The sequence below is a fragment of the Achroia grisella genome, unplaced genomic scaffold, assembly GCF_030625045.1.
Source record: "Achroia grisella isolate CSIRO2021 unplaced genomic scaffold, CSIRO_AGI_Agris_v1 utg783, whole genome shotgun sequence".
Classification (NCBI taxonomy): domain Eukaryota; kingdom Metazoa; phylum Arthropoda; class Insecta; order Lepidoptera; family Pyralidae; genus Achroia; species Achroia grisella.
In genome coordinates, this window is record NW_026713023.1 from 1,234,434 (window position 1) to 1,248,094 (window position 13,661).

General features: G+C 34.8%; 2 protein-coding genes across 5 annotated transcripts in view; both read left to right on the forward strand.

The window, feature by feature from the left end:
• LOC131851445 (uncharacterized) overlaps nucleotides 1-13,661 on the forward strand; it is a 93,629-nt gene that overhangs the window by 15,937 nt on the left and 64,031 nt on the right. The window lies entirely within an intron of this gene.
• LOC131851470 (uncharacterized) lies at nucleotides 4,996-9,274 on the forward strand. Its single transcript, XM_059201974.1, has 2 exons — nucleotides 4,996-7,526; nucleotides 8,490-9,274. The coding sequence occupies exons 1-2, from the start codon at nucleotides 5,129-5,131 to the stop codon at nucleotides 9,272-9,274; spliced, it is 3,183 nt and encodes a 1,060-aa protein (XP_059057957.1). The 5' UTR covers nucleotides 4,996-5,128.

The following is a 13,661-nucleotide window of genomic DNA, read 5'->3' on the forward strand; positions in this document are numbered from 1 at the left end:
AAATACATTGAGTGGTTTTGGCGTGAAAGAATAACGAACCATCCATCCTTACATCCAAATTCACAAACTTCTACGTTTATAACTAGTGTATAGCATGTGTCTGTGCATAGCATGAAATTTATAGACTAAGTTATTCTGATGTATAAGTTATATTATTGTAAAGTTTCATTAAAATCCTTTCATTAGTTTTCACCATTCATACATCTACACTCACAAACATCCACGTTTATAATATTAGTAAGATTATTGACTTTTGTTAAATATTCATCGACGTACACTTTGTACAAAGTCGTCTGTATAAGAATTCCTTTCTCACTTGCTTCTGCGTCTAAGCAGCTTGCTTTGTGACCTGTTTTGGTTTTAAAGGTTGAGATATCATAGTGAAATAACATGGCTCTATAGGCTATGACTCTCACTTACTGTCTCTAACTTTTTATATTTGTAATCTTAGTCCATATTAATATTATAATTGCCAAAGTGTGTTTGTCTATCCGTCTGTTGTTACATTGATGATGATGACATGATCTTATTGAAATTCTATATGTATATACTTAGTAATAAGAGGAAGGAAATTGGCTAAATTTATATTAAAATCTAGCCTGGAAGGCAGTGTCATTGGGGGAGAAATTTTAAGCAGACGAAATTGTATCGGAATTCGTTTCCAGCGTATATTTTATTCATTCTCCTTTTATTTTTATCTCTGTTACCCCAGTAGCATAAGTATCTATAATATTGGGGTATTATGCCATATTCATATAATAAAAGAAGTACATTATGATTTTACAAGTCATATTTTGTAATACTACATGTAAGTGTGTTAAAGATATCAAACCATGTACAATGAACAACTCAAAATGTCATCAAGATGACTATGTATAAGTGTATTATGGTGTCTTCCTGTACTTAACAACATAACACTTATAAAATAGGTTTACGATTTACTATGATTGACACATTGACATCTGTGCCGATCCTCTAACTCAAACAGTTATTGTTACGTGAAGAATGTAGGAAACACGTTTTACACATTGAGGTATTATGCAATAGGGTGATAGAGAACACTTGCCGCTACTATCTTAATCAATTGCGGTGACATTGCTCATCATTTGCCTACGAGGCACAGAGTAGTTCCCAATTGGGCTGTTTATTTTTTGTATGTATATGTTTATTTTATTATAATAGTATGTGTATAGTTATTTTAGTTTATAAAATAATGTTTTGAATCTGTCATTTTTGCGGCGTTCGTGTACATTTAATTAGCGCGCTCTCATTCTCTATTGAGATATCCAGGGATGCAAACAGTACAAGTATCCTCATATAAGTACGAGATTTTTGTATAACAATATCCTCATTCTTGTACAATTGTACGAGATTTTGCCATATAAAAACAGTCAACATACTATGACGAAATTAAGAGTTAAATTAAGCTATTATACGAAATTTTATCATATTGTTTTAGTTCTTCTTACGGGGTAATATATTTTAAAATCCGTAAGACTTTTAGTTCTTACAAACCTAACTATTCTGAACGCTTTTGTTATTCTTAGAATAGAGTCGAATAAAAACGATCCATTTCAAATGTCTTAGTAGATAAAATATAATACTAGTAAATTGTTATATATTGGGGGAAGGGAATTAATAGTAATATGAACTGGTAACCCCATTACTAGTAATGTACCATGTCAGGTTGACCTCCATGTGGTTTCTCCTGGAAACCATTGTGATAAATTATGGTGAATTTACCACGATGGGCTAACTAACCAACTGACCTCATGCTCATTTTATTATCCTCCACTGGTGCCCCGTCAACGTAAACCGTTGGCGCAGGCGGGTGGACTATTCCATTATCATCCAAAAGAACTGTTATGTATACTGCATCATACGTCAATGACTTTACATAGCTTTCTATGCACGCCGATTCAACAGTCGCGCTCGCAACAGAGATGGCCTTTCTGTTGTGTAATGATAAACTTGTCGTGATAGTCAAAAGATGACTATTTTACATTGTCTTCGTACTTCCCAAATAGCATTCCCATAATTATATAGTTTTAATTTTACTTTAATGACTTAAAAATATAATTATAATGAAAAAAGATAGTAATTTTACTTATAACTTCACACAAACATTTCAATTGCGTTCACTTGGAAATTATTTTATTTTATTGTGAAGTATACTGTATGCGATAAGTTCGTTAATTCTGAATCAAATTTGATGTATTTAAGAAAACCACTTGACTGACTTGACAAATGCAGGTTATGTTTATTATGTTAGTTTTGTTAAGATTTATTTGATTTTAGTTCCTGTGTTACTTCGGGTGTAGATGTGTGATAGAATAACAAGAGGTGGTTTGTATTTTGCATGTGATTCTTTTGGTTCTATTCAATGATAAACCTACATATACAAGAGCTAGCGAATTATCAGTAATTAGTAGCAACTCCATAGCTAGCAATATGTTATGTTTGGTTGACCACTACACCGTTCTACCTGGGAACCATAATTAGGTCCTGGTTAATTGGTTAGTGTTAACTGAACCTTTTTTTTTACTTGAAGCCAATCTCTTAAAGAGACCCGACCGCCTTAAGTTTCATGTTAATTTTTTTATCGTCTCTCCCCTAGTGAAATATCAATAGAAACTGGTAATTGTTTGTGGGAACATCATTCAAATATTTTTTTTGTATGGATGTTTAACCGCCTGCACTAATAGTACACTGGCGGGGTATCAGTGAAGCTTGATAGGATAACGATCAAGGCTGTTTAAAGGACGATAGTTTTATAACGATTTATGTGTTACTTAGCCATGTGTAGAATTTAGATATGTATTCTGCCTATACCAGGCTTCACTTATACACAATGCCTATAATATACATATATATACCTATACTCAAATATGTTATAACAATCAACCTTAAACAGGGATCACGTATCCACCATGATGTTTGTAGTACTCGATAGATTCTTTAGAATATGTTGTTCGAGCGCTATCGAAGATGAGCTATTGACAGCCGCTAGGCCGGGACATCTTTCACTTTGCCTTGCGCCTACGACGTCACCGCACGCGTACCTTATTAATTAGCTAATGTTCCTTGTAATATTATAACTCCTCGTATTAAATATAATAACCTACAGTCCACTTCTTATTTTATTTACGAGTCAACAACAAACTGGTCCATCAGACTGGCCTTAAGTAACCCGCAAGATTATACCAATACCATTGGAATTTCGTTGGAGTTTGAACTTGGGCATTGCAATAAGTGCTACGAGAATACGACGTGTCATCGCTTCTACGGCGCATCGAAGTCGCATTATATAAGGAGAAGAATATATCAATAATTATTCCCGAGGCCTTCAAAAGACAGTGGTGTAGAAATTCAAGACAACATTACAAATTGATGCATCCTGCCTTCACTTCGAGAAACTTCTATACATATACTGAGGATAATTCTTGTGGATAAGGACAACATCTAGTGAGTCTGTTCCAATTATTTCCTTTCTATATAATCTCCGCATACTTTCGTGCAATTGGTGCTTATTTTTCAATTATTCTTTTTTTTTCCTTCTTTCACTACTTCAAAATAAGTCAATAGTCGCCAATACCTATATACATATTTAATATTTAAACGCATCTTGCTTACTTTTATATTATACATATTCGATTGTATTAAGCGTGCGTATAGATAAAATCTCGCATCAATATTCGTAGGTACATTTGGCTAACGATTGCATTATTGCACCGCATGGACTTTGCACTACGCTGCAGCTGACCGTAACTTCACTCGCGGTCAAGGTCGTGCTTATCTATTCAATAGAAATTATTTCTTTTGCTCGTGTTACTACGCAATTATTATAATTGAATAGCATCTTTACATATTTTATATACATAAATAACTTTTCTTTTTCATTTCTATATTTATTTTTCGATATTAATTTATAATCTTTTCGTTATATTAAGTTAAAACTTATTTAGCAATGGCAAATAACGAAGATTTATTATGTAGAAAACGCAGTGCTATGAAAGCTAAATTAACTAATTTTAGTAATTTTATTACTGTACTTCTCAGCTGTGAATCTATTTCGGACCTCCAACGCATTGAGTTGGAAGGCCGTCTAAGTAAATTCGATGCATTGTTTGGTGAATTCGATGAATTACAGTTGGAGATCGAAGTACTTGCGGATAACCCAGAGGGAGCGTATGCAGAGCGAACCAAGTTCGAGGAACGGTATCACTCATTGGCTGCGCAGGCGCGTTTACTTCTTGGCACTGGCAATGCTGCCTGCGCCGGTGGTGACGGCGGGTCTGTAGCGGGCTCCTCGAATAAAAACACAGGTCAATCATTCCAAAATGGCTTTATACGCATGCCGACCATCAATTTACCTCATTATGACGGTAGTTATAATTACTGGCTAGAGTATAGAGAGACATATTTATCGCTTATCCATAATAGTAGCGCGATAGATGACATTAGTAAATTCCACTACCTTCGTGCGTCATTAAAAGGAAGCGCAAAAGAAATAATTAAGAATATTGATTTCAAAGGAGACAATTATCAAATGGCGTGGAGTTTACTATGTGATCGGTATGATAACAGTAGACTTTTAGTGCATAACCACGTGCAGGCACTGTTCAATGTTGATAAGCTGCTAAAAGAATCACATTTGTCGTTACGTTCACTCATAGATAGCATTAATAAAAATATTAGAGCGTTAAAAACATTGAACGAGCCCACGGATTCTTGGGATACGCTTATAGTGTATATGATGTCATGCAAATTAGATCCCATCACTAGTAGGAACTGGGAGGAGTATCGCAATACATTGGATACTGCACCCACTTTATCACAATTTTGTAAATTCATTAGCAACAAAGCAGATTTATTAGAAACATTAGAAAACAATAATCAAAATCATAAAATAATACATAAATTAGATAATAAACAAAAAAGCTTCATAGTTGCCACTAATAATTATAACAATCATAACAATAATCAAAACTCAAACCAAATTTCTTACAATAAAACCCCATTAAAATGCCCCCTTTGTTTTAAACACCATCTATTATATACATGTGAATCTTTCAGAAATCTATCTATAGAATCACGAGTTTGTAAAGCAAAGGAACTCAATGTGTGTATGAATTGTTTACGCACAGGTCATATCACATCAAGATGTAGATTATCACGCTGCAAATATTGCAAAGGAAAGCATAATACTCTCTTGCATGTAGATGACCAGACCATGTCTACGTCTATTAATAATTCTATGCCTAGTAGTAGTAGTAGTGTCGCCCTTCCTATTGACATTGCCGGTATTTCTTCTACTAATTGTCCAACAGGCAATGTCGCTTTATCTTGTGACACTATCATACAGAATACTACTTCTTCTATTTTACTGTCCACAGCTATGGTGAAGGTTGTGAGCGATGACGGTGAGAAGTTCGACGCCAGGATCCTACTCGATAATGGTAGCACAGCCAATTTTATTACGCAGACGCTTAGTAACAAGCTGAGATTGCCTCGGCGGAACATTAACTCCACAATAACAGGTATAAATAGCCAAACATCAAATAGTACACAATCTTGTAATCTTACTATTATATCACTTGATGATAATTTTAAAATTAATATTGACTGCTATATTCTGCCTGAAATTACAAAACTGTTACCTCCAGCTTCAATTGACATTCGCAACATTCCTATACCTTCAAATTTACAGTTAGCCGACCCTTCTTTCTATTGTCCGTCAGCTATTGACATATTAGTTGGTGCTGAAGTATTTTGGGCGGTTCTCGGTAGTGCATCTATTAAACTCGGTAAAAACCAACCTACATTATATGCATCTAAATTCGGTTGGATAGTTACCGGTCCTGTGATTGTTTCATCAAAGTCCTTCTCAACAAAACAATCGCATTATTGTAATCTACAAACTAATGAATTAAACTTAAATTTAAATAAATTCTGGGAGTTGGATTCGGTTCCTTTAAAATATAGTTTATCTCCAGAAGAACGAGCCTGTGAGGAAAGCTTTCGTACTAATACCACTCGAAACAAAGACGGTCGTTTTATGGTTACTTATCCATTGAAAGACAACTGTAACACGTTAGGTAATTCTTATGAAATGGCTAAACGTCGATTTCTTTCCTTAGAACGTCGTTTTCAACGTGATCCTAACTATAAAGAGAAATACGTTCAGTTTATGGCAGAGTACGAGCGCCTGGGACATATGACTGAGATTACTTCACCATTGAAACCGCATTCTAGTAGCGAGATTGAGTATTTTTTGCCGCATCACGGTGTGGTTAGGGAATCCAGTACTACAACTAAGCTCCGGGTAGTCTTCGATGCCTCTGCTGCTTCCACATCTGGAATATCATTCAATGATATTCAGATGGTGGGGCCTACTGTCCAGAATGATCTGTTCTCCATTTTACTACGTTTCCGTCAACACAAATATGTAATATCTGGCGACGTAGAAAAAATGTATAGAGCAATTGACATCACTCCCTCCCACCGTTCTTTACAACAGATAATTTTTAGATCGAATCCCAATGAACCCTTAAAAACATACAGACTTAATACCCTAACTCATGGCACAGCTTCTGCCCCTTACTTAGCCACGAAATGTCTGGTTAGTTTATCGCCAGAATCAAGTAACGAAACCGTAAAGACTTCTATTGAACGTGACTTCTATGTCGACGATTATCTAAGCGGTGGTAATTCAATTTCTGAGGTGGTCAAAATGAGTAAGGAAGTAATTTCTATTTTATCTTCTGCAAATTTTCATCTACGAAAATGGCAGTCTAATTCATTACAAATCTTAACTGAAATTTCAGGTATTACAGAGGCTTCAAACAGTCTAGATTTTTTTGAAAAGAGTACTATTTCATGTAAAACGCTAGGTTTGCGTTGGTTATGCGATTCAGATACGTTAGTACTTTCTATCTATATAGATACAAACAAACAAATTACAAAACGCAATATCTTGTCAATTATTAGTCAGATTTTTGATCCGTTAGGTCTAGTCAGTCCGTGTATAGTAGAAGCCAAAATAATTATGCAAAAGCTATGGCTTAGTAAATATGATTGGGATGACATTATATCTGACGAGTTAAAAGATCTCTGGCTTTCTTTAATAACTACCCTTCCTTGTCTAAATAACTTAAAAATACCTAGATGGGTATTATGTGACAATTATGTATGTAACGAAATACATGTTTTTACAGACGCGTCTGAGGCGGCATATGGTGCATGCATTTATATTCGTTCTACAGATAATAAAGGATTAGTTAAAGTCCAACTTCTAGTGTCAAAAAGTCGAGTGGCACCGGTTAAGCCCACTACAATACCACGTCTTGAGCTCTGTGGCGCCCTCTTAGGAACAAGATTGTGTACTAAAGTGATGAGTTCTCTTACTTTACCTATTAGTCATTGTCGGTTCTGGTGCGATTCGACAATAGTGTTGAGTTGGTTATCTATGGCAGCTAATACATTAAAACCCTTTGTACGCAATCGTGTACATGAAATACAGGAAAGTACAGCAGGGCATACGTGGAGTTATGTTCCGTCCACGGATAATCCGGCGGATTTTGTTTCTCGCGGGCTGAAGGCTGACCTAATCAGCAACTGTTCTTTATGGTGGTCAGGGCCAGAGTTTTTATTGTTAAATAAAAATGATTGGCCAAAAATGCCCAATCAAACTGTGAAACAGGATCCACCTGATGTAGTGTCATCGCATCGCTTTACATCACTCGACCTTACATCAAATCCTCATTCACATGTATTAATAAAATCACAATATAATAATCAGTCATTATTTAAAACACTAATTCATAAATTTTCAAATTTTCATCGTTTGCATAGAGTAGTTGCTTATATACTAAGATTTTCTAACAATTTAAAAGGTAAAAACAATAAGTTGCATGGTTTTCTTACTAGTAAAGAACTTACTGATTCATTACAGCTTATTACAATCCATGCCCAAAAGGATATGTTTCCAATAGAACTTAGTTTACTTTCATCAAAAAAATTATTACCACGTAAAAATAGACTTGCATCTCTAAGTCTATTCGTAGATAATAATGGTATTATTCGCGTAGGCGGCAGACTAGACAATTCTCCCTACGACTATAATATAAAACATCCCACATTATTATTTGCAAAACATCATTTCACTAAATTAATATTTATTAAATACCATAAAGAATTGTTACATGCTGGTCCCCAGCTTCTTTTAGCTAATATTCGACATACATATTGGCCTCTAGGAGGCAGAAATCTTTCTAAAGTAGTAGTCAGGAATTGCATAAAATGCTTCAAAAATAAATGTTTAACAATACAACCTATTATGGGACAGTTACCGACATCAAGAACAAAATTAGAGTTTCCATTTTTACATTGCAGTGTCGACTATGCTGGGCCAGTGTTTATAGCTGACCGGAAAGGGCGAGGTTGCAAGCTTATAAAGTCATACCTGTGTATTTTTGTGTGTCTTGCAGTCAAAGCCGTGCACATCGAGCTCGTTACAGACCTATCTAAAGAAGGGTATATGTCTGCTTTAAACCGTTTTGTGGCTCGTCGAGGTAAACCTCAAAGTATCTTGTCTGACAACGGTACTAACTTTGTCGGCGCCTGCAACGAGCTACAAACGTTTTTACAGAAATCTGATATTTCATACGAGGTCACCCAACAAGGTATTGAGTTTGCATTCGCTCCTCCCTATTCACCACACTTCAATGGTATCGCTGAGGCAGCAGTCCGTTCCACCAAACATCATTTAAGGCGATTACTGCAAGTAGCTCATTTTACGTATGAGGAGATGGCAACATGTTTGACTCAAATTGAGGCAGTTTTAAACTCACGTCCATTAACCCCTATTTCCTCTGATCCTTTAGATTTAACAGCCCTAACTCCTTCACATTTTTTAATTGGACGACCACTAATGTCGGTTCCACATCCACAAGTAATTGACATCAAAATTGAGCGTCTGGAACGCTATCACAGGGTGCAGCACATCAAACAACATTTCTGGCAAAGATTTCACCTCGAGTATATTTCTCTACTCCAACAGAAAACCAAGTGGACGTCTTCAACTGGCCAGCTGTCTGCTGGAACACTCGTCCTAGTAAAGGATAGAGGACAACCGCCGCTACTATGGCTCCTGGGGCGCATCACTAAAGTTTTCCCTGGCATCGACGGGGCCGCACGCGTGGCCGAACTGAAGACCAAGAAGGGAACAATTTTGAGGGCTTTCAACAACCTCTGCCCTCTTCCTGTTTCTTGAATACTTCAACCCGAGGAGGATGTTCGAGCGCTATCGAAGATGAGCTATTGACAGCCGCTAGGCCGGGACACCTTTCACTTTGCCTTGCGCCTACGACGTCACCGCACGCGTACCTTATTAATTAGCTAATGTTCCTTGTAATATTATAACTCCTCGTATTAAATATAATAACCTACAGTCCACTTCTTATTTTATTTACGAGTCAACAACAATGTTGAAACAGAATTTCAAATATTTGGAAAGTTAAGTCGTTTGTTTTAGAATTGAGTGTAAGGTTCGCGTCGCGTGTATTAGTTTACTCATAACAAACTATTGTCGTCCCATTGCAGGCCGTGGGTGAAAAACGCAAGAAAAAAAAGAATAAATTAGATAGAAATTTTACTTTAAATTTTTAATTTATTTGTACCACCCGCTGGAAATTAAGATGCCATCCTGATCATCTGGATGAATGGCGGTCCTCCACAGTGGGGTTTCTATGTATAAGTGTATTATGGTGTCTTCCTGTACTTAACAACATAACACTTATAAAATAGGTTTACGATTTACTATGATTGACACATTGACATCTGTGCCGATCCTCTAACTCAAACAGTTATTGTTACGTGAAGAATGTAGGAAACACGTTTTACACATTGAGGTATTATGCAATAGGGTGATAGAGAACACTTGCCGCTACTATCTTAATCAATTGCGGTGACATTGCTCATCATTTGCCTACGAGGCACAGAGTATTTCCCAATTGGGCTGTTTATTTTTTGTATGTATATGTTTATTTTATTATAATAGTATGTGTATAGTTATTTTAGTTTATAAAATAATGTTTTGAATCTGTCATTTTTGCGGCGTTCGTGTACATTTAATTAGCGCGCTCTCATTCTCTATTGAGATATCCAGGGATGCAAACAGTACAAGTATCCTCATATAAGTACGAGATTTTTGTATAACAATATCCTCATTCTTGTACAATTGTACGAGATTTTGCCATATAAAAACAGTCAACATACTATGACGAAATTAAGAGTTAAATTAAGCTATTATACGAAATTTTATCATATTTTTTTAGTTCTTCTTACGGGGTAATATATTTTAAAATCCGTAAGACTTTTAGTTCTTACAAACCTAACTATTCTGAACGCTTTTGTTATTCTTAGAATAGAGTCGAATAAAAACGATCCATTTCAAATGTCTTAGTAGATAAAATATAATACTAGTAAATTGTTATATATTGGGGGGAAGGGAATTAATAGTAATATGAACTGATAACCCCATTACTAGTAATGTACCATGTCAGGTTGACCTCCATGTGGTTTCTCCTGGAAACCATTGTGATAAATTATGGTGAATTTACCACGATGGGCTAACTAACCAACTGACCTCATGCTCATTTTATTATCCTCCACTGGTGCCCCGTCAACGTAAACCGTTGGCGCAGGCGGGTGGACTATTCCATTATCATCCAAAAGAACTGTTATGTATACTGCATCATACGTCAATGACTTTACATAGCTTTCTATGCACGCCGATTCAACAGTCGCGCTCGCAACAGAGATGGCCTTTCTGTTGTGTAATGATAAACTTGTCGTGATAGTCAAAAGATGACTATTTTACATTGTCTTCGTACTTCCCAAATAGCATTCCCATAATTATATAGTTTTAATTTTACTTTAATGACTTAAAAATATAATTATAATGAAAAAAGATAGTAATTTTACTTATAACTTCACACAAACATTTCAATTGCGTTCACTTGGAAATTATTTTATTTTATTGTGAAGTATACTGTATGCGATAAGTTCGTTAATTCTGAATCAAATTTGATGTATTTAAGAAAACCACTTGACTGACTTGACAAATGCAGGTTATGTTTATTATGTTAGTTTTGTTAAGATTTATTTGATTTTAGTTCCTGTGTTACTTCGGGTGTAGATGTGTGATAGAATAACAAGAGGTGGTTTGTATTTTGCATGTGATTCTTTTGGTTCTATTCAATGATAAACCTACATATACAAGAGCTAGCGAATTATCAGTAATTAGTAGCAACTCCATAGCTAGCAATATGTTATGTTTGGTTGACCACTACACCGTTCTACCTGGGAACCATAATTAGGTCCTGGTTAATTGGTTAGTGTTAACTGAACCTTTTTTTTACTTGAAGCCAATCTCTTAAAGAGACCCGACCGCCTTAAGTTTCATGTTAATTTTTTTATCGTCTCTCCCCTAGTGAAATATCAATAGAAACTGGTAATTGTTTGTGGGAACATCATTCAAATATTTTTTTTGTATGGATGTTTAACCGCCTGCACTAATAGTACACTGGCGGGGTATCAGTGAAGCTTGATAGGATAACGATCAAGGCTGTTTAAAGGACGATAGTTTTATAACGATTTATGTGTTACTTAGCCATGTGTAGAATTTAGATATGTATTCTGCCTATACCAGGCTTCACTTATACACAATGCCTATAATATACATATATATACCTATACTCAAATATGTTATAACAATCAACCTTAAACAGGGATCACGTATCCACCATGATGTTTGTAGTAACTCGATAGATTCTTTAGAATATGTTGAAACAGAATTTCAAATATTTGGAAAGTTAAGTCGTTTGTTTTAGAATTGAGTGTAAGGTTCGCGTCGCGTGTATTAGTTTACTCATAACAAACTATTGTCGTCCCATTGCAGGCCGTGGGTGAAAAACGCAAGAAAAAAAAGAATAAATTAGATAGAAATTTTACTTTAAATTTTTAATTTATTTGTACCACCCGCTGGAAATTAAGATGCCATCTTGATCATCTGGATGAATGGTGGTCCTCCACAGTGTGGTTTCCTAGAAACTTTTTGCCACGCACAACTAAAATGTGGAATCACCTTCCAGCAATGGTATTTCCGAAACGATACGATATTGAAACCTTCAAGAAAAGAGCTTATTCCTTTTTAAAAGGCCGACAATGTACTTACAATTCCTATGGTGTCGCGGGTGCTCATGGATAGCGTCCCATATGCTGTAAAAAAATATAACTTTACACAAGAATTTCAATCGCATTCAATTGAAAATTATTTTTACTCATTGTGAATTTTATTTTAATATGATAACTTCGTTAATTCTGAATTTGATGTTTCTGTATATAAGACAACCATTTAGAAGTAGGTTCTGTTTATTATATTGGTTTTGTCCTAAGCCAAGTCATTCTCTGTACTACACTGTAGCTTTATGAAAAAATTCAGGGCCGTTAGGGTGTGTAATGGTACCAAGAAAACAATTAAAATTAGTAAAAATTATAATTAAGTAGTAATATTTGTTCTTGTTATAAATTAAACCAAACATTCGCTAATTTGTTATACTATTAGTATTACAAAATATAGTAACAATTAGGTACATATAGTTGTTATTTTATGTATATGGAAAACTTGATTCCAGTTAATATGAATAGGCGTATATCCATATTTGGTATTGACAACTTTGATATTTGGAGATGGATTCTTTATAAAAATAGAATGTGAATATATTATAATATAACACACTGTGGCATTTTTAAATTGTGTAGCTACCATATGCCAACACAAAATTACCGTTCTTTTATATATTTATAACTGTGGATAATAAATTTAGTTATTAATATTTACTAGTGATCGGCAAAATTCGACCATAACTAATTTAACATGTTGCAATACTAATCTATTCTCAATTTAATCATAGTCTTTAACAATGAACAAAAGGATAAATACGTGTGTGTACTACGTACATAGTAAGGTGTGTAATGTTTTTTTTCTAATTAAATATATTTTTTGTGCATAATAAAAATATATATTATCATTCTGCACTCCTTCTCTATATAAATACAAGTGTGCGAAATTTTATACTCCTCCGTCCGCACAAGTTTCGTAAAAAGGAGTACAAAGTTTTTGCTTTACGTAATTATACTATAATATAGATATCAATATCCGCGATTTGGGTCTGATCTTTTAAGACAAAAAATAGCATATGTTCGTCCTCGCGCTTCCATCTACTTTAATGTATATACATATATCCGTTACAATAGGGACAGAGAAACTCACCTTCGTATTTTAAATATCAGACATTAATATAGGTATTATCATAAGATACTTTATTCGTTTTATAAGTCCATAAATTAACTTCACTTGATCAGACGCCTGTAATCGAATCTTACTTGTCACAAGTTAAATTTGACCCACTTCCTGTTTTGCTGTTTAATGGCGCTGAAACTGCGCACACGCAAGTAACAGTGATAGTGCGTTAATATTGTGTCAGTGAGGTAGTTTAATAATAGATACGAAACATGGCTTTTAATTTTATTTTTAAAAACGTTTGTCATCTCTATTCAGCTTTTTGTGGGTATGAACTATAAATTTATACACGTAT

What these genes read in the sequence shown, in the direction of transcription:
- LOC131851470 (XM_059201974.1), top strand. Translation starts at nt 5,129, where the DNA reads ATGAATTGTTTACGCACAGGTCATATCACATCAAGATGTAGATTATCA. An exon ending in TGTACATGAAATACAGGAAA is followed by an intron (nt 7,527 to 8,489) that starts GTACAGCAGGGC and finishes TGTGTCTTGCAG; the next exon opens with TCAAAGCCGTGCACATCGAG.